Genomic DNA, 22,898 nt, shown 5'->3' with positions numbered 1-22,898 from the left:
AACATGCAGTATCCCATGAAATGATGACTGGTTAATCTGTCCACTTTGGAGGACAGTTCATTTGACAACACATCATTTGTGGAGGAACATTGAACTACAACATGAGGTCAAAACTGATACTGAGCTCAAACGTTTGGATGTGGAATGAGAAGGTTGTTGAAGGATACGCCTTGGCACTGGGACCCTATCTACAAATCCAAGCCAATCGGCACCAGAAATACAAGCAGCCTTCAGACAAACTTGACTGACAGCCTGTCACTATAGTTGACAGTTCAATTAAAGAGTTAGTGTGCAGGATACCTCAAGCAACAGATGAAATACATCAAAATTTCAATTTGAAAAATAATTTAGATCTTAAGACAGATGGACCACATTTAATACATTCAAATCAATTGTAACGCTACTGAAGTGAGCAAGAAATTTATCCTTAGTCATTTACAATGGCAACATTTACAGGCTAGGAATTTTCATGTATAAAATTCCTTGATTGATGCATATTGATATTTGTTTGCTTAGATCAAGGTCAATTTTCATTCTTGCTACAAGTTAGTTTATTTATATCGTAATCTTGTTTAAAGATTTAGCTGAAGAATTCAATGAAACAGTGACATAAAATAGACTTGATAACATGTTCACACATAGCCAATGTTAAATGTTAACATTCTGCCTCACTGCAAAATGGCATTGGCTATGGAGCAATCAAAATAATCGCAGTAAACCAGCTTCAACTGGGATCTTGACTTAAGGTGAATAAGTACAGGATGATGATGTGTCGCACTTCATTAATTTTAGACAGTCCACAGAGAGCTCAGCTGTATACAGGGGACTGCTTCCTCCTAAGTACAGTATGGTACCAGCACAGCTGGGAAACCTGGTCATGTCCACTGGCACCATTGGGAAACAGGGAACATCACCAAAAGGTAATGCAGAAGGCAGAGCCAACGCTATCGGTTCAAAGCCCCATGCCTGACACACAATGTCATCAAGCGAGGCTTCCCATCTCACAAAATTACTTCCTAAATGGAGTTAACTATCATTGTGATGTGTGACTGTAACGCTGTATAGTGTTTCCACTCATGCACTAAATCCTTACCTCACCTCCTCCCGAATGCACCTTTCCAGCTCTTGGCAGGTAAGCCATGAAGTCGTTGTGCCATACAACCCTTCGGCCCATTACATCCATGCTGACCAGCAAGTATCCAATGATACTAATCCCATACACCCCCATACACCAGCATTTGGTGTGTAAGCCTTCTATGTCTTGGCAATTCAAGAGCTTGTCTACATACTTAAATGTTGTAAGATGACCTATCTTCATCACTTTCTTGGGTATTGTGCTCCAGATTCCAACCATCCTCTGAGTGAAAATCATCTTCAAGAGATGGTGCCTCAAGAAGGCAGCATCTATCATTAAGGACCCTCATCAACCGGGACATGCCCTCTTCTCATTACTACCATCAGAGAGGAGATACGGGAGCCTGAAGACCCACACTCAACGTTTCAGGAACAGCTTCTTCCCCTCCGCCATCAGATTTCTGAACGGTCCATGAACCCATGAACACTACCTCACTATTCCTTTTGTTTGCACTATTTATGTATTTTTGTAACTTATAGATTTTTATGCTTTTGCACTGTACTACTGCTGCAAAACAACAAATTTCATGTCATATGTCAGTGACAATAAATCTGATTCTGATTCTCCACAGATCTCCTCAAAATGTCTTCCCTTACCCTGAACCCTTTCCCTCTGGATATGAGGAAAAGTTTCTTCTGTCAACCTCATTTATGCCCCGCATAATTTTGTTTACCTCTCTCAGGTCTCCCTCAGCATCCTCTGCTCCATGGAAAGCAAGCCCAGCCTATCCACTCTCCCCTCTGAACTGTTTCATCCCAGGCGACGTCCTGATAGATCTTCTTTGTACCGGGTGATGAACAGTAACCCAATTACAAGCAAGGACAGCAAACCCAATGCATGTGAATACTCTTATCAGGACTACCACCTAACCGTCCTCAACATCCTCTCTCTGACAATATTGCACTCCGCAATACACAAACATATCCGCTGAAGATGGAGACTAAGAATACATATCCAGTCTTTACTGCTATGATACAAAACTCCTCCCAATTAATCAAGAAAATCAGTGAAAAAACACATCTTGGTTATTAGGTGCTATATATATTAGCCATATATAATCCTTACAGCAATAGAGATGCTTACCTCAAAAGTCTGCTAAAAAAAAATAACCCTGAGATATGAACACTGTATATTGCACATGTTCACCTCAGTATCAGAAAGTCAAGAGCACTACAGTATTTATCTATGCCCTCTCAAGTAAATGCATCACTACTTTCTGGACAATAATTCCTCTTATTTATATTACTATTCCCTTGACTAGCTTTTTGGAGCAGCTGTGTTGCGACTGAAGCAGTCCAGATTGTTTCCAATGCTGATGTTGTTTTGTCAACATCTGTGCTGAAATAAACACAAGCTGAATTATCCATGGAATCTTTAGAAGTGTAACAAGAACCAGGATGGAAAGAGTGGACATCCTCAGGCAGACTTCCCACTGTGTGTGAATAAAAGATACGAGTGTTCACATGAGACACAGAAAAATTCTGCAGATGCTGGAATCTGGAACAATACACAAAACATGCTGGAGGAACTCAGCAGGTCAAGCAGCATCCATGGAGGGAAATAAATAGTAATCACTGTTTATTTACTACTTAGTATTCGAGTGTTCACATAGCATTTTTCATAGCCCTAAGGTGTGTCAAGGTTCTTTACAAGAGATTAACTCCAATAACAATGGCATGCAGAGTAGAAAAGCATCCCTAGACAGTTTGCAGAGGTGTGTGGTAAATGGAAGTTGAACCCTGGAGAAGAGAGGTTAAGAGGTCTGCCCAAAGTCTTGGTGGAGATGTGGATGTTCAGAGGGTGAACAGCAGTTCAGCAATTTGGAAAATAGGGCCCAGTTGTCTAACTATGTTTCACTGGTCTGGAGCTAAAACTGGAGCAACACAGGATGCCATTCAGAAGGATGGAAGTTGGACAAGGTTTCAGCAGTAAAGTGGGGTATTGAGATAGCATAGCCTGAACACATTTTAAATCTGAAGCCAATGTAAATAAGTTAGGAGAGGTATGATGGTTGAACATAGAGTATGTTTGGATGTACATAGTAGATTAAAATTTAAGTAAACTCAAAGATAACAGGCTAGTCAGAAGCACTGGATTACAGTATGGTTTGATGCATGTTAATGATCTGGCCAGGTTTATAGAGCAAATTGTTGGGAATAAAAGGGACAGAAAATGAACTACACAGACTGATGAAATGGAAAGGCATGTGGCAGATGAAATTTAACAGAAGAATACACTTTGGTAGAAAGAACATGAAGATATAAATGTTTCGGTTTTAAAAGGGAGCAAAAGCAAGGAGACCTCTGATAGACCTACACAAATTCCAACTCACTTGATACCTAAACCTTAACACATAATCTCATTCACTTCAAATGTAAACCATACGGCGGAGAGCTTCACGTCTTTGGCTGACACTATAACATTTCACTCAATGTATTTTTGGAAATGAATGGGAACAGATGAACTTAGGTGCACTGACCTAAATGAACATTAATAACTGCACTGATATACATTTACCCTAAGTGAAATGTTTTAAATAATTTAAACAAATACTACACTTTGAAAGAATCATGAATAATTGCCATTTTGAAGTTAATGCTTAGAAGTTAGCTGGGGATATCTGTACAAAACATAGTGATGGTCTCAGAGTTCCAAAGTTTATTAGACAACGTTGCCAATAATTTAATTCTGCAACTAAGTTAAAACATCGGTGCACTAAGTAATATTGACAACAGATGTCAGTAGGGGCTGACTGGACAAACAAGTTATTTTAAGCTGCTGCCCGGACCCCATGAGCCCCAATCTCCAGCAGCTTTAGTCTTAGAGGAGTTAACGTCAGAACCAACTAAAATTAAACTTTACACTGTATATAGTCTTTGCTGAAGTGCCAGGCAGTGACCATCACCAGTAAGACATAGTGTAACCACCTACACTTGATATTCCCATTGGTGAGTCCCAATGTCCCGTGGTCACCAATAACCAGAATCTCAACTGGACCAAACACATAAGTACATGTCTACACAATTAGGTCAGAGGCTGGGTATCCCGCAGTGTGTGATTCACCTCCTGACACCACAAAGCCATTTGCCATCTTACAAGGGACAAGTCAAGAGTGTGATGGAATACTCCCCATTTACCTTAACATATCTAACAGCTCTCTAGAAGCTCAGTGCTATTCAGGACAAAGTACCCCACTTGACTGGCACCCTAAACATTCATTCCTTCCACCACTGACACACAGTGGCTGCAGTATGTACCATCTACAGTTTTCATGGGGTTCCTTCAGGTACCATGAGCTCTGTCTACAAAACTAAAGGCTTTATATTCCCAATTTGGACTGCAATTGTGACCTTCATGGTTGCAAGTTTAGGAACCAGATTAGAGGTTTGTGCCAAGGAAGAGTCGATATTTATTCAAAGATTCTCAAGGAACTAGTCATTCACTTTTTAACGTTGGTGAATTTTATGTTTGCTCTTTGTTCAAAGGTGTCGAAAGTGAGAAAGAAAACATTTTATGTCACTTCAGGTATCAAGTATTGTCAACAGGATTCAGAAAGTTGAAAAATCAGTCCTGAGCTACTTCCCCTCAGAACATGACTCAGCCTGAGAATCATCAGCCCTAGACATACACCATTCTCTGGGTCAAAAGGCCAAACACTCAAGTCTCACACCAGGGAGGTGGGATCCCTGCCAACATCTTTTGTTTTAACTTTGCACTCTACTAGTCTGAGCTGTACTCAAATACACTTCCAATGTAGAAGACATACTAGTTTTCTCTTTGAATGCAGAAAAATGTAATTATTTTATACTCAAGTGCTTTGATCTTAGCATGTTGAACAAAGAATCCTTTATTGCAGCCCTTGGACATGGCATTGAAAAGCGGAGGAGGGGAACCTCATCAGAATATCCTCTTGAAAACAAAATCACATTTTCTTTTTCTTTTATAGGTTGTTGGTGCCCCAAGCAACACCAGCATTTATTGCCCGTGACTGATTGCACTTGAGATGGTAGCAGTGAACTCTATTCTTGATGAGAAAACAAGATGCTGGAGGAACTCAACTGGCCAGGCAGCATCCGTGGAGAAAAGCAGAAGGTCAACGTTTCAGGTCAGGACCCTTCTTCAGGACTGAAGATAGGAAAAGGGGAAGCCCAGTATATAGGGTGGAAAACCAGAGCAGTGATAGGTGGACAAGTGATAGGCAGGTGTGGGGAGGAGGGGAGAGCAGATCCACCAGGGGATGGTTCAAAGGTGTGGAGGCAGGCAGCATGGGGGGAGGGGAGGAGAGGAAAAGGAGGTAAAGAAAAATTGGCAAGGAGAAAAAAAAGGATAGGCTAGGAAAGGGAAGAAAAGAAGAGGCAGGGAGGAGGGAGGGAGGGAGGTTGGTTTACTTAATTCGATGTTCATCCCGTTAGGCTGTAAGGTCCCAAGACAGAAAATGAGGTGTTGCTCTTCCAGTTTGGGTTTCAATTTCTCCCGGCAGTGGAGGAGGCCGAGGACCGACATATCAGTGATAGTGTGGGAGGGGGAGTTGAAGTGACTGGCAACAGGGAGAGGTAGATCACAGTCACGGACAGAGTGCAGGTGATCTACGAAACGGTCACCTAGTCTGCGTTTGGTCTGGCCAATGTAGAGGAGGACACACTTGGACCACCAAATGCAGTGAACTTGTCTTCTTGAACTCCTTCAATCCTTCTGGTGAAGGTACTCCCACTGTGCTGTTGGGGAGGGAGTTCCAGGGTTTAGACCAACGACAATGAAGGAGCAGTGATATATTTCCAAGGCAGGATAACATGTGACTTAGACGGAAGCCTGAAGATGGTGACATTCCCTTGCACTTGCTGCCTTTGGAAAGGTAGCATGGGAACTGGGCCCTGGTGTGTGGAATGGGAGTTCAGGAACTGAGCTGGGTGAGTAGAAAGGGATGTCAGCAAACATCATCTGGCGAGTCTGATGTTAAACACTGGGATTTCCAAATAGTTGGATAGCAGATGATTGGACTTTTACTGCAGTCTCATTCATTTTGACCAGTCAACTGCACTGTTTCCAGTGTAATGTAAAGCCAACTGCACGTTCATAATTAGCTCAGCAAGATATGCTTGATTATAAAGGTTGACTGCCAAATTTTATCCCATTCGTAAAAAAAAGGTGGTTTATACAGATTTGTTGACAGACGCTGATTTGGATCCCTCAACCTAATTAGTACAAGGTGTGAAGAATATGTATCTAAGCTCAAGCATTAAAAATAACCAGGGGCTCCCTCATCACTCTCCGCCTGCTGAATGAGTAAGTTTTTCCTGTATGGGGCAAAACGAATAGGCGGAATTCCTGTAAGATGAACAAACTATTTAATTCAGCCTTAGCAGTAATGTGAAACAGTTCGTGCAGGGAGCTCTGGGAATACTTCTGAGGAATCTTAGTTCTTGAACAGATGCAATGTGTTAATTGATTAGCAAGCGGGAGCTGGGCTGAGTTGGATCAGTGAAGGAATGAAGTCAAGGATCATGTGTATGTACAAGAAAGAAAAATACGAACTGCTACTACTCCCATGCTCTTTAGTTGCATGCTTTGAATGGAACCACATGACAAGAGACTGCGAACACGTCCCTGCAGCAGATATTTCACTCGGGAGGAAGGTTGTTGTTGCGAGATCTTATTTACTCCGATCAGAAACTGGCACTGGTCGAACAATCCCACAGAAGTAAGCCGCTTCAAACCAAAGGGTCATTGTAAGACTCTACGCGCTGCCTGCTCAATGGGACCTTTATCTTCACTGCCCAGTTACTCTTGTCTTTGGGCTTCATCCATTTTCCATCGTATGACTGGACTCTATTTTCATTAGAAAGGTCAATTTGAATCGTTCCTTCACAATCCTGTACCACACCACCCTGAAGTTGTCGGTTGTACGTCCTCAGCTTCATTGACACAAAATTAGCCAGGTCAAAGAATCACATGAAACCACATCAGTGGTTATTTCTGTGAGATTCCTTCCTTTGACTAAAATATCAATTTGTTTAATTTAGATGGGTTCTCAATACATAATGGCCTCAAGAGTTTTGTAGCTATTTGTTCATTCATATTACAGATATTGAACCTTTTTTAATGTATTCATTATTCAAGAGCTGGATGTCACTTGCAAAGCCAGCATCTATTGTGCATCACTATTTCTGATCCATAAAATAAATTAGCACACTCAAGAGAAAGTATGCAAGTTTTGTTTGAAAAGCCTGGGGTAAATGCAAAATCAATCTGTGCAATATGGATGATTTAAGACAACTTCAACCTAATTCCATCCAGCGTTTCAGTGAATGAGTGGAATCTGTAGAGGATGTTCTCTAATGGGATGCTGGAAGCACTTGCTATTGATTCATACGTGTGAATTAATAGATTTCTTTCAGAAAGTAACATTCTGAGGTGCAGTAGGAGTAATCTGATGTGTCAGCTCTGGGTCACTTGTAGGTAGTGACTGATAATGACTTGTGTTATTGTTGTACCTTGTGATCACCAGAATATAGAAGGTGAACCATGTAGACTCGAGACTCAACACCCACATCGTTGTTAGAGTTCAGTCTCTGTCATTGCTTGTAAGAGTTGACAGTAAATCATAAATTTCTCAACATATGGCTTTTGCATAACATCCCCAGTAAGCATCGTTTTGTTGAGTTGTAACCTACAGATCTTGCAACAACAGTCTTCCTCCACATTGAAATTTCTGCTGCAGAGATGTGTTTATAGTTTCTTGTCATGTAGTACGATTCAAAATGCGCAATTGAAGAGAACAGGAGTTGAAGCAGTTCGTGTTTTTCGTTCCTGTACATACATGATCCTTGAGTTCTTTCTTTGTTGGTTCAACTTAGTCAAGCTCCCACTTGATAATCAATTAACACGATGCAGCTGTTTGATCACAACCTACATTAGCAATGCACTATCTTTGCCTCCCCTCACTCTCACTTCCGAGGTCGAAGCTTTAAGGCCACTCCAGAGATTTGAACACATAATCCCAGGCAGGCATTCTAATGCAGCACTGTGAGAATGTTTCACTGCTGGAGGTACCTTCCTTTGGGTCTGCCTGGTTAGGTGGATGAGATACTTCCAATGTCATGGCCACACATCTGGAAACTGAACAACAAGGTAAGGCAAAAGCAGAAACTATTGCAAATGCTCAGCATGTCTGCTGACATCTGTAGAGGAGAGAAACCTTGTTGTTTTAAACACAGAAAAGCCTTTGCCAAGTTTTTAATGGATTTCTGGGTCTATCTCACCACAAAAATGGATGAGTCATTTAGCTGAGTGTAAGAGCTGTGAATTGATTGGCTCAGCATCTACCTGAAACCAAGACTTTCAGAAATAATCAGCACTAGAATAAAGAAATTTCAGAAATAAACCTCACGTCCCAGAGGTTGTGATAGTCATCCATTCCTTCACGCTGTTTCTACTGAAAATCTGGCATTTGTGGGTCTGTTCCTTTGGGCAATTGCTGCCCTGTGTAAGACCCTTCAAATTTGTGAGCCTGAACAGCAGATACAAGAGTCCATAACAGGGAGCTATAGCCTAGCCTGCAGTTACAGCGAGACATTTGGCAGGACAGCAGCCTGCGAAGGCAACACCAGCTGATCGTTCTTCTCCTGTATTGAGAAGTGCTGCAGCAAGTTGTAAGGCTCTGAATGCTGCATCTGGGGACAGCACTCAGAGCAATACAAAGGTACTGAATTATCACCCGGCTACTTTCAAACTTCTTATGGCTTCATGATTCACTGGCCTGAAGATGAGAAGGTGACCTTATTTGCTTATTACAACCTAAAAGGCAATTCAGCCCACTGAGTTCATGCCAACTCCCAGCAGAACGATCCAATCAGCCCCACTGCCCCTCCTTATTTCTTTGTACCCCTGCAATTTATTTTCTCTTTCACATGCACATCATCTCCCCTTTGATTCTTTTGCCTACAATAAAGGGGACATTTTTAAAAGTCAAATTAAGCTACCAAGTATGTCTTTGGGATTTGGCTGGTAACCTATATGGCCACAATGGAAAACATGCAACTTCCTACGTACTTTATGCAACTTCAATGCCATTCCAAGGCATAGAAGGCCATGGGCCAAATGCAGGGAAATGGGACTCGTGTAGATAAATACATTGGTTAGAATGGGCATGCTGGGCCAAAGAGCCTGTTTGTGTGCTGTATGACTCCATGACTCTAGAATAGCACCTGAAGTCAAATTTGAACCTGGGTCCCTTTAACTACTGCACCACCATGCCACCTGCTCTCAGGTTACGAACATTTTGCCTACTATCCACTCCCACAAAGTAGATGAGCCACCCCAGGCATGACTTGCCACTCTGACTCTAACTCCTTTTCACTTGGAGGCAGCCAGATTACAACATGTAACTGAGCAGGATGCTGGAGCCTCGGGTCAATAGTCCATCCCAATCACTGCACACACAATGGTGAAGCATTGCACTTCAGTGTCACTTTTGATTATCTGCCCAAATCTTGGAGTGAAGCATGAAACCATGGGCTTCGACCTCAAAAAAATAACAGCGCGACCATATAAACAAAACATGATCCTCACGAGGCACTGCTGTTGAATATTCACATGCAAATTTTAACATTTTCTTTAATCTTTCCTATTACATGTTGTTTCCAAACTTAGAGAACACTCATCCAAGTCATTTCACCAGAGAATCACTTCACAAAACATTAATCCTTCTTTAAAATGCAAAATATTGGCTACAAACCTGTCAACGGTAAATTAATTGCCTTGTTATCAACCCAGTGTATTTAAAATCATGGCAGATTTGAATTGCGGGTTAGGGGCAGGTAGGTGCATGTGGATTGGCTTCTTATGGTGCTGCATCACATCATTTTAGTCAGTTTGAACTATGTTGGGAAGCCAAGGCCAGGCAAATCTTCAACTGGCCTCATAAATGAAACATGTTCCAATTTTTAATGAATCAATAACACTGTGGAAAGTCAGAAACAGCACAGCTACAGGGAGGAGGCTGGGTGCACAGAATATGCTGTAGAACTGGGTGCATTGAGCATGCTGCAAAACTGGGTGCATGGAACGTGTGACAGAACTGGGTGCATGGAACATGCTGCATGGAACATGCGACAGAACTTGGGTGCATGGAACATACTGCAAAACTGGGTGCATGGAACATGCGACAGAACTGGGTGCATGGAACATGCTGCAAAACTGGGTGCACAGAACATGCTACAGAATTGGGTGCACAGAATATGCTACAGAACTGGGTGCACAGAACATGCTACAGAACTGGGTGCACGGAACATGCTGCAGAACTGGGTGCATGGAACATGCTGAGGAACTGGGTGCACGGAACATGCTACAGAACTGGGTGCACGGAACACGCTGCAGAACTGAGTGAACAGAACATGCTATAGAACTGGGTGCACAGAACATGCTATAGAACTGGGTGCATGGAACATGCTGCAGAACTGGGTGCATGGAACATGCTGAGGAACTGGGTGCACGGAACATGCTACAGAACTGGGTGCACGGAACACGCTGCAGAACTGAGTGAACAGAACATGCTACAGAACTGGGTGCATGGAACATGTTGAACATGTTGCAGAAATGGGTGCATGGAACATGCTGTGGAATACATGGCAAGAATTGCTATCCCTACCCAACTCCCAATAAACATTTTAAATGTATATATGTATAAGTTGCATATGGGACCAGTCCTTTGTTAAGACCACCTGGAAAACTAAAGGCCTCTTTGAAGGAATTAGATGCCTAAGGGGGATTGTAAGAGAAAATTGTTGCTTATAGTCATTGTCAAATATGTCTTTATCAAACTATAGTCTCTTGCTTCAGAGTAGCATAGAAATGTATCAGGCCCATAAGAGCTCTTCCAGTCTAATCCCATTTGTTGCCAGCAACAATGTAAAACATACCAGCTGACCTCTTGTCATTGGCTGAATGAGTGAATGGGTCCTTTTACGGTCAGCAGGGGCTGATGAATTGAATGGCCTCCTTCTGTATTTAGTTTGATAAAGACATTTGTTTAGCAGTGTGTTATGTGGTGCGTAATATTCTGCTGCTGAATGGAAACAATATCCCTTTGTGGCATCAAGAAAATATTGTGTATGGATGCTTCTGCACGATAACTAGAGACCCATTGCTCATCTGCATATCCCACAGTTAATTAAAGAGTAATTGTTTTGGCAAGTTCTTGTCACCTCCCCAAGGTTATAAATAGCACAGCAGTAAATTATTTTCTTTACTTAGCACTGATGTCAAAAGATATTTTGCCTGTGTAACAAAGTGGGAAGGCTAAGTGCAACATTCAGAGTGTAGACCCGTCTCATAACATGTTTATAGAAGCATAGAATTGTACAGCACAGAATGTGGCCATTTGACCTGGTCTGCCATGCCAGCTCTTTGAAGGAGCTGCTCAATTGGTTGTATTCCCTCTGTCTTCTCTGTCACTCTGCCACTATTTTCATTCCTTTTCAAGTCTTTATCAGGCTTCTTTGAAAGTTACTATTGCATCTGCTTTCACCAAACTTTCAGTCTGCACATCCTATGTCAAAATAACTGGTTAGCTGATATTTTGCGGGCAATTTTCTCATCCTTTCATTACGAAGCAGAACTTGGGATCTCCAGTTTCAGTGAAGAACTGTCCGTTTTGGTTCTCCCTCTCTACAGGCCATCAATGGCAAGGAGCCACTCGGTGACTTGAGACACATAGTCTTACTCGTGTCAATAGCTCAGGAATAGTTGGGGATCCACTCCTGAACTGCCTCTCATTGAAAAAACATATAGCCATCACTCTGCGCAGGGGAAAATTAATTAAAGCACACCAGCCATACACATAACTCAGCATGCTTTGAGATGATGGAGGGTTTATGGACAACACTTAACATTTATTAGAAACATAAGAGGTAGTCTTGCTCTTGGCACAGAATGTTATTAAACAAGAATGCAGATAGCAGAATTAGGCTCACAGTGTTATAGCCTTATATGTGGCCTATACTCTTAGTGAGTGAGGCTCATTGGCAGAAGAATGTATTTGCAGAATCTCCACGATATAGCCAAGAGGTTTGTAAGTAAGCATCTGATAGAGCAGTCAATTAAAAATTTGTTTCCTGTAGTTTTAGGCTTCAGAACATAATTTTGTCTCATTGACACTATTAATTACTGTCAAGATCCGTAAGTTTTCTTTTAATTAGGGAGATTGTGACTTAAAGTGCACTGTTCTCTGACCCTTGCCTGCTAGAAGAGATTTTCTGATGAGTTACACAGTGCTCATGAAAATGGAATAAATCCTGTGCAGTCACCACTCCAAAGGCAGCATCACAGCCGACAGCCAAACAAGTGGCAAATGAGCAATTCAACCAGGTATTAGAAAGAATCATTAGTGATCATTGGGTCACAATCTCCCTAGTCAGGCAATCATATATGCAGATCTCATATCGGGAGAACCTCAGTTGGGCTCTGACTCCTGGGAGACTTTTAGCAACATAGAGGCATGCAGCAGCGAAAAAGGACCTTCAGCTCACTGAGTCTGCACCAACCATCAAGTACCCAGTAACATTAGTCCAACATTGAATGCAGTTTTGCTCTCCCCACATTCCCGTCAACTCCCCTCACCGCCCCATGGATTCTACCATTTACCTACACACTGGGGAGAATTAACGTCTGGTGACTTTGAACCTACTTTCATTAAAAGGACTGCTTAGTTGTGTGGGAGGCATTTTGAACTTCTTCTGTCACTGAAGTTTAAAGTATGACCAAGTAGGGACAGGGAAGCACTTAAACTGGGCGGAAGGGCCAAGCACAGCATTTCCATTCCAGCCTTAATGGAGTTCAATCCCACCTTATGCTTTTCCTTACAGATGTTGACTAATGGGCAAGAATTAATGTCATACTTTCAGGACTCATTTTGAAACAGTTTGAAAGTACGTGTGACGATTTATTATTTAATGACAAGCTGCTTTTGTTAAACTTTCCTTCTAATAAGCTTAATTTGCTGCATGCATTCTAGGATACACACTCCAGTTAGAATGCTATTTGCTCGTTACCTGCATACATCAGAAGGGTAGATAGGAGAATCAGAAAGACCTACTCCCAAGGACTGAGCTCAGAATCTAGGCTGAATGCGCAAGCCTCTAGCTTTTCCTTCTCATCCATTGCTCAAGATCAGAATGGGCCTGAGAAGAGTGTGTCCAGAGTGGGAATGAGACTGTTAGAGGCCTTATGTCACTACTTATAAGTCCTCGCATGTGTTGCTGTAGTCGTCAGTCTCTGTATGAGCCATATGGCTACAACCTTAAAAGAAATCAAATAGGCAGTTAATCACTAAAAATAGATGTCTATGTTTCAATGATTTCAAATTCTAACAGACCACAACAATTATTTTAAACTTTGTCAGAAACAAAACTTTGAGAATTTAATCTGGGGTTTGTTCTCAGGGGAAGATCCTTCCTACATCAGTTGAGTATCAATGCATGTTGGTGAATTCTTTGTCCTGTATGTTCACAGGAGTGGCTGCATTCCTGCTTCTGTCCAGTTCTTTGCTCAGGCCACTGATACAGCCTAATAGCTTTGAACTGATAGCAATAATAAAGGACAGTTCAATGTGTAACCTGAAACCTGTAACTGCAAACATTGTCATTTTTGATGTTTTATTTCAAAGCTCATTTGGGAATTTAAAACTTCTGGTACTAAAATAAAAGGAATGTAGATCTTTTTGCTCTTGAAAATATTGTCAGTGCTTCAATTGATTCATGGTGTTATTGCTTATTTCTCCTTGTTATCCTGGAGTGGATGTTTCCATAAGTTTTAGTAATGGTTTCTCTTTGGCATTTTTCCCACCATGTTACTCATTTGCAAAAAGTGACTGGAAAAGTGAAAAATAAATGGGACTGGCACAGAAAAAAAAGGCATGAGGGCCACAGAAAGATCTACAACAGACAATGCACACAGCAGTATGTGATGTTGCACACAACAGTTTTTCATTGTTCCCAGATACCTGCTATAATAGGATTCACAGAAGAATCAAAGAATGGTTACATCGTGGAAGAAAGCATTTGGTGCATTGAGTCCATTTATCTAAGAGCAACCCAGCTAGTCTCACTCGCTGACCCTCTTCCTACAAATTCTTTCCTTCCAGATATACATCCAGCTCCCTGTTGAACACTTTAGATGAATCTGCCTTCACTACTAACTGTGCATTCCTAACCATTCACTGTGCAAAAATCTTTTCCTCAAGTTGGAATGTTAATGCTTAAACGAAAGACTGAATACTGTACACTTCTATTTACTCAAGGAAAGGAAAACTGGATGTTGGAGAAACTGCAAAACGTTAGATTTTAAGACATGCAAATTTATTAAAACACATATTTAATAAACTACAGTACTCTTCATAATTTAAGTTGTAAATATTGACATCCCATACATATAGAAAAAAACAGAATAATTTACTGTACAAATTATTGCTTATAATATCTTCATATATAATTCCACTTTCTTAATGGAGAATGGGAGACACAAAAGTAGCTTAAGAACTTCCCCAATAGAACGCAGCTTTACACCAGATATCTTTGTCTCATCTTCCAAAGCATGACCAAGTATAAATGAAGGTAAGTTCAGTTTCCAAATGCTTTAGAAATATTTATGTATCCAAAAACACATTTCTCAATAAAATAAATTCCACATTTTGTAACCTCTTTCCAGGAAAGATTTATCTCACAATCTCATTATATTCTCTTAATATTTCATAGCAAGTGTCTAACGTTTATAGACAATATTCTGCCAGGTTTAGCATCTTGCATTTTTGTGAAGGATTTATGTTAATTTATCTGGAAATGCCTATCAAGAAAAAAGCTTAACTCCATTTTCCTGTGATCTTAGAAAGGAATTTCTTTCCCAACAATCCCTTTCCACTCGTGTGTCTGCCAATAATACCAGTGAAAGATCAGCAGTATTCCTGCCAGTGATTCCCAGCACAACAGAGAATGCAATCCTCCCTTGAATTCAAAGCTTGTTTCTAAATGCCCCCCAACCATCTTTCATCTTAAAGTTGTTGAGTTTTACAATGGTAGCATAAAATGCACCTCATGTTTACTGCCCGTTTTGTTCAGGATTAATGGTAACTTTGACAGGTATTGTTGTTTGCCTTCCCCAAGATGGCCAAGGGCACTTAATGAAAAGTGAGCTGGTGCATTAATTGAATTAAAGGCTCCAAGAAATGTACACAGAAAACGGGGCCATCTGGCAGTCAATCTGACAACACTAATCTACACTTCACAGTGGTTTAGCACATAGAATCCTTACAGATGACCCTGGCCCAAACAGAAGTTAAGAGATAATCTGAGTTTGATCACAAAGTATGCAAAACATGTAGTCAATTTGTAATGATCATAAATTGCAATGTAGCTAGTGGATTCCCCCTTTAGTTTCAGAAAACAAAGTTCAAATCAATGCTGAAGTAACAGTCCTTAGAAAACTTAAAACAGGGATGATAGCAACAAACTGGGACAAATGACTGACTGACGCAAATACACCTTGCATTCTCCAGTGGCCACATTAAAATCCAGTAGATGAATCACTATTGGATACCAATTTTGCAAAACTGGCCTTAAAATACAATATAACCCAAACACCAATATGATCTATACAGTGCATATTAAGAGTGTATTATACACTAGATTTTAAGGTTTTAATCACTGAAAGAATTATTGTGGAACAAAAGTAGTCCATTTGGCCCATTGAATCCATACTGTCTCCCATAAAACAATTAAGTCCCACTCCCCCATTTTTCTGTCCATAACACTGCAAATGTATTCCTTCAAATGCCTTTCCAATTCCTTCTTAAAAGCTCTGATTGATTTGTTTTCAATCAGTTTCAGATATTAACAATATAAAGACAAGATTTTCCTCTCATTCTTCTGCACCTTTGTCCAAAAGTTTGAACTTGTGCCCCAGTTCATGAACAGTCTGATAATGGGGACAGCTTCCCTCCAGTTACCCTGTCTCAGCTGGTTATGATGATGTCTCGCTTCAACCTTCTGTCCGAGTAACATCCAGTAGTCCGGAAAATCTTCTAGTCCGGCACCACCAAAATTTGTCGGATTATCGGAATTTCATTGCAGATGTGGGAAATTTTTGTTCATAGACCCGAAATGTTAATTCTGTTTTTCTCTTCCCTACATAGGCTGTCTAACCTGCTGAGCATTTCCATTTTACTTAATATTCATATTTTCTAGTGATGTACAAGGCCATTCAGCTATCGAGTCTATGCCAGCTCATACAGCAATCCTATTCCCCACACTAATTTTCCCTGTAATCTACTCTCCCCACATTCCCATCAACTACCCCCCCCCCCCACTCCCCGCCATTCCAAAGAATCTATCATCCACCTACACTAGGGGCAAATTACAGTGGCCAATTACCAACCCACACGTCTTTGGGATGCGGGCGGAAACCAGTGTATCCAGGGGAAACCCACGTGGTCACAGGGAGAACGTGCAAACTTCACACAGGCAGCACCAGAGGCCAGGACTGAACCCGGATCACTGGAGCTGCAAAGCAATAGCCCTACTAGCTGTGCCTTTGTGCCAGCCAATCTCCTCCAGTTTACCTTTATCCATTTATTCCAAAGCTTCTGGCAAGTGTCAAGGTTCCAAATCTCAGTGCAAGAGCCCCATGCCCAAATGTTCCTCCTTCAGTGTCAGAACAGTAACAAGGCTATGTATGTGGTAGTGGAGAAATTATAACCAGAACTGGATTAACATACAGCCTGTGATTAACAATAGTGCGGTGGTTTGACATGTCATTGCTTGCCTCCAAAACAGACAGTTATGGGCTCAAAACCCCCGGCAATGTCTATAAGTTAGCAATGCCACATGACTGTCCAGAGCACTCAGAAGCCAGTCAGTCAGACTTCAATCTGGAATGCACCCTGACAACAGAATATTTCATTTTGTTGGAATTTAGTCCACTTGACCACATCAATGCCACGACGTTCACTTAATAACAACTACAGCGGAGAAGACTGGGGCCCAGGCAATAACATGCTCTCAACCAAAGGGAGACAACTTGCGGCAACAGGCATTGTGGGAAAAGCAGGGCCAATGACCTCAAATGAAAAATAAAATGAGCAATCACTAGGCTTAAGTACAATCCAATCAATACAAGTTCATCACCTGATGAATTTGCCCCAACAAATCTAAGTGCTCCCCCACATTAATGTTAACAAAAAAATCAGAAGGAAAAGACATCCCACCCAAAGTAAGAGATAAGACCTTGTTCTACTTTAATTATCTTTGTTCAATTACCCTAATTAAAGCCTACTTTGGCAGAAGAAAGAGCAAGCAGTGCATGTATGAACATGCCAAGTATGCAGACTCATTCATGATCAAAAAGCCTGAAAATTCATGTAGCCCCTTAACTACTAAAAGTAATTAAAAAAAAACTCTTCCAGAAATACAACCTTTGAAATGTATTATTAATGTGTAACTTCAAACTAGAACCCACTGGCAGCACTCTAAGTCCTGTGTTGCAACATGAGAGACCTGGTATTGTTCACAGGACCCTTTGAAGAAATCTTCAGGAAGCCTTTTTGGTAACACTTCACAAATGGGTGGGTCATGTACGTCCACAATAACTTGACCATTTAAAGCACACCTCCAAAATCCAAAACTAAACTTGACAAGAGGAGCGGTCCTTTTGCTGCTCTCATTCAGTTTGTAAATGTCAAGCCGATACAGGAAACAGATAATGAAGGGATGTCAAGGGAATTACGCCATGTTTCTGTGTGGCTGTTCACTTTCATCCTGTTTATTCTTACCCCAGCTAACCTGTTTAGTGCTGTTGCTTCTCTTAATATTAAATATACCTTCTCATTTTGGACTAACGATCTCTGTGGATTTATACAGCAAAATACACACCTGTGCATTGGAATATAAAGGAAGCACTGCTCTTGTTTACATTTTTCATATGTTTTTCACACCTTTTGCTGGACACATTTCACACTGATCACCTGAGGTGGATATTGTTTCATTTCCCCACTGTATTTTTTCTCAGTAAACCAGTGCTCCTCAAAAAATAACCCTGCAAAGCTGTAAGATGACATAGTAAGAGTCTGGCACTTTGCCATTCAGTTCTGGCACATGTCAACATGCCATCACTCATTAAGTCTGATTAGACGGTGGTTTAGAAAGCCAACGGCTGCAAATATATTCAGATTTTTCTCATAAAATATTTCAACCTTGTTCAATTTCAATGTATTTATGATTAATGTAACTTAGGGGTAAAAACAATATTTTTCTTAATGCTGTCACAATATACATACAACAAAAGGGAGAGGTTTTTAGCAACTGGCAACATTTGCTTTGGCCTTTGATGTATTGAAAAGGCTGACTGTTTGTAGCAGATATCTGAGATATTTAGCCTGAGGTTTATTAGCTTTGGTCTATCTTTAATGTCTGGCAGGCTGTAATTTCATGCATGACTAGCCCAGAGCTCCAAACACTGCCATTTACCTCAGATGTGAGAGATGCCATTCTGTCTCAATTCAGGTGCTGTTCTGGTGTGCTGTACTGAAAACCGCCACAATAAGCAGCATTCTCTGCTGACAGAGAACCTGCACATACCCTGCCTTGCGCCACACTCCCATTAAAATACCATCAGGATTTCATTTTTTGGTAAATTAACCTAAATCTTGGAATCTCCAGTTAATCAGTTGCTGGACTGGAATGGAAGCATATTGGCCCTAAGGGAGTGGACTCTATATGCCCCTTGACAAGCAGGAAACAAGTGCAATTGAGTAGGGTGGACCTGTCCTCTTGGGAATCAAGAAGAAGGAAGGTCACCTTATTGTAATATAGCTTTTAAGAGAGTTAGACACGGTCGATGTTGGGAAACCTCTGGCTTGCAAGCCCAGAACTAGGGTTATAGTCTCAGCTTGAAATGATTGGCATTCTGAATTGAGGTGAGGAGACATTTCTTCACCCCGAAGCCTCTACCCCAGCAGTTAATGGATGCTTGGACAGTGAATAAACCCAGTGCTGAGATTTTTGGATTGTGAGGGAATCAAGGATTATAGGGATTTGGTTAAGAATCATGTTGAGTTTGAGGATCAGTCACGATCTCAGTGAGTGATGGAACAAACTTAACAGGGCATATGGCCTATACCTATCCTATCTCATATGTTTTTCACAACAAAGGCCAATACTGGGGAAATCAACATCTGATGTATAAAGTATGCTTAAATATGCTACCAAAAGATATGCACTTTAAAGAAAATTTCAAGGCAGGCATTGTGGAGCAAGTTGAGGGCAGTGTGTGTACGTCACCTCCTATGTGGTGATTGGCTGCTGCCTCAGGCCCCACCCCATCCACATCACTGTACTTCGATGGCCAGCAGCAACTCATCCAACAAATGCTAATGAGGCGCCAGGCCCAATTTCAGTCCAGTGTCAACACTCCCTTTACCATATAATGGTTCTGCACAATTGACTGGAGACAAGGAGTTTAAACCATATGGGAAAGGGTTTATTTAAGTTTGAACTTCTCACGGATGAATATGTGCAGAGTCTCTCCCTACATTTGTCCTGTCCTTAAGGATACTCTTCCACAGATAATCTTCAGGACCCCGATCTATTAACGCCTCCCTGAGCAATAGATCCTCTGGCTCTCCTACTGATGATTTCAACCAACAAGACTTAGTCCAAAGTCCTTTTCTGCCTCGGTGGTTTGGTTACATAAGTGCTTTGATACAGAGATAAAGGTGCAGATTTTCCATCAATACTCGGTACAGAGAGAGTTCCCAATCTCACCCAGGGGTAAGAGGGAGTGAGTGGAGCAGGAATTGAACAACAGTTGTAAATGCTTTCCATATGTACCAAGGGGAAGTCAATCCCAGCCACTAACAGTGCTCCTAGTGAATCCAGTCACACCCAAGTGCTGGCAATGAACCGAGAACAGAACATACCAGGCAACAGTGCAAGGTGAAGTGTCTGCCTGTGAGAGGTTAATAAAGAGGGGAGGAAATATAAATAAATACAAACAAAATTATGCACACACATACACTCCTTATTTTGGATTTAAGCTTTTCTGAAGAGGCAGGAGAGGCTTGATTAAAGTTTATGTTGGCAACCCCAACATAACTGACCCATTACCAGGTCACTCAGCCAGGCCATAAGTGCCAGTTTTAGCAAACAGGGAACTTTGCACAAAGTCCATCCCTGGGTTCCTTATTCCCAACAGATTCCTCTTATGGATTTATAGAGTTGAGGGTCTTCCTGGATCCCTCTTATGATTCTTTCAAGGACACATTGATCAGCCTGTGATACATCAAAAGCTTCAGAGGATAAGATGGACTGGCCAGGACTTTTACAATGGTTTCCTGCAGAAAACTTATAGTCTTTCCCCACACCTTGATTGTAGGTTAAGTTCGAGAATTTAAGAGCAGGTTTGGTGTGAAAACGTCTTAATCTTCTGCAACTGTCAAGAAATCACCCGTAGAGTTCAGCTAAATAGTGCAGACAAGCATGGCTAGAAGAGCTGAATGTTCCTGGCATGGATTTGACAGAGGAGTCAACTGCAAAAGTATCCTTGCTAGAAGGATTGATTTGACACCGATCTGCATCAGTATCCAGGATTCTGAGAGCCAGATGAACTAATTGTCCATTATTAGAGCCCAGTAGATCTTCAAGCAAGTGTCTATGATGCCATACTGTTTGGCAGCCTTCTGCCTGTGAACTGTAGGAACACCTTGTACCAAAATTTCCGAGATCTTGGATTCTTATTGGACACTTGCTTTGGAGATGCTAGCCAACTGGTCTGATGGTGTTTCGAATGGACATGCAATAATGCGTGTGTCCGTTGTGAAGTGCTTAATTCAGTGAGCTTAAAGTCACCTTCACACTGAGGTATCAAAGTGCTGGATGTTGCAACTGAAAGATAATTTGAAGGAGCTTTCATTTCGAGGACTAGTGGCGGTAGTTCTTGTGGTGCTCGGTCTCTGTGACTGCAGTAGTTTAGTCACCCACAAGTGGACTTCGATCTCCATGTTGATCCTTCAGCTTTTTCTTAAAGAACAGAATAGTCGAAGGTTTGTAGGTGATGACCCAGGGTTCAGATGGGGATGGCTGGTTGCAGTTCTCTGAGCTGTTTTGTGCAGGAATTCTACGAGATCTAAAGAAGAAAATAGATGACATTTTAAATACTGATCTGCATTTATTTTCAATTCTTAGGCACTTCATGACATTAATAATTTTAATAATGTTTTGCAGTCGCCACATACAGCTATGGGTCCACCATTACCTAAGGAGGAGAGGTAAGGTACTTACACCCTTCAGAATGGATAAGTATCACCCGGGACATTCATTCATATATCTGGGCATAATAGGATAGCTTCCCACAGTTACAATGCCTTAATATAGAGAGTGAGAGAAATTGCTTAAATTGTCCCAACTTCTTTGAACAAATCCATCTATACCTATATATGACATGGAAAGAGGCAATTTCGACCTAATCAGTCAATACCAGCTCACAGAACATTTCCACTACCTGCTCATTACTTTTTCCCTGTGATCCATTCTCCCCACGTTCCATCAATACTCCCCACAGAACCTAGCACTCACCTGCACTCAAGGGATAACTTACAACAGTCAATTGACCTAGCAACCTATGTGGGAGGAAACCAGAGGACCCAGGAGAAACCAATGTGGTCGCAGGGAGAATGTGCAAACTCCACACAGGCAGCAGCCGAGGTCTGGATCAAACTCAGGTTGCTGGATTTGCGAGGCAGTAGCTCTACTGCCTGCGCCACTGTGCTGCCCCCATGATTCATCTTAATGTCACTGAGTTACATGTCTTTATTATCATACAATCCAAATTAACATCAGCTGAAGAGGTGTGACAAGAACTTAGTATTTTCCTCCAAATCACCACCTCTTCTTTCATTATCTTTGATAGGTTATCTTTATGTAATTTCATCACAGCTAACAGATTAACCCAAGGTCCTTGTTGCTCAGACAGCCCATTGTACTGAACCAAACTCACCAGGAAGATTCCATTCTCAGTTCGAAGTCCCTGAAGTGGGATGTGAAGCCACATCATGCTAACTCAAAGTGTCGAAGAGTGACATGAATACTACTGATCAGCTAAAGCTGATCAAGAAACAGCGTTTCAATAAATAGTTTAATGTTGGCCCAGATTTTGCAGGGAATGTCAGTGAAACAGCTGATAGTTCTTCATGAAACTTTGGGATGTCCACCCACATGCACACAAATAAAGAATTCCTGAGCCTGCAGTTACCTATTTGCCATTGTTTGCCTATCTGCTCTCCAGTGTTGGATTTCTAATGGAAGCACTCACTGTATCCCATGAGGGGGAGCAAGGTCACAGTGGTTCCCCATCACACGTGCTGGGGGAATCTATGGTCATCCTGTGCCAGTTTGAACCCACTGCAGTAAGTGCGTCACTGTTAGTTTCTTTGGAGGTGACGGGGTGTGGTACTGAGGTATTCAGGTCAAAGTTAGTTAGAGTGGATATTTCAAATTCTGTGAATATCATTAAATGTAGTAATAACACTTAAATATTTTAAATGTCTTAAAGTGTTGATGTTTTTGAAAATCTTTAATGTTACAATTTATAATTATTTTTGAGCGTTTTTGACAGCTTTGCCAGTTCTGGCTAATCTGTGGGTGTGGCTTAACCAGCTGTCAAAGCTTTCTCACTTTCTTTTGTGGGTGGAGCTTGTTCTCCCCCACAATGTGTCCCAGATGGT

At 41.4% G+C, this 22,898-nt stretch overlaps 1 protein-coding gene across 1 annotated transcript in view; it reads right to left on the bottom strand.

The window, feature by feature from the left end:
• Positions 1-14,548: 14,548 nt before the first annotated feature.
• kremen1 (kringle containing transmembrane protein 1) overlaps positions 14,549-22,898 on the bottom strand; it is a 150,604-nt gene continuing 142,254 nt past the window's right edge. The window contains 1 exon segment of the mRNA XM_052032516.1: positions 14,549-21,301. Within this exon segment, the coding sequence (XP_051888476.1) occupies positions 21,145-21,301 (157 nt within the window). The 3' untranslated portion in view covers positions 14,549-21,144.

The sequence above is a fragment of the Pristis pectinata genome, chromosome 17 (genome assembly GCF_009764475.1).
Source record: "Pristis pectinata isolate sPriPec2 chromosome 17, sPriPec2.1.pri, whole genome shotgun sequence".
Taxonomy (NCBI): domain Eukaryota; kingdom Metazoa; phylum Chordata; class Chondrichthyes; order Rhinopristiformes; family Pristidae; genus Pristis; species Pristis pectinata.
Note: the sequence above shows the minus strand (reverse complement) of the source record. Positions and strands in the feature narration are given on the sequence as shown.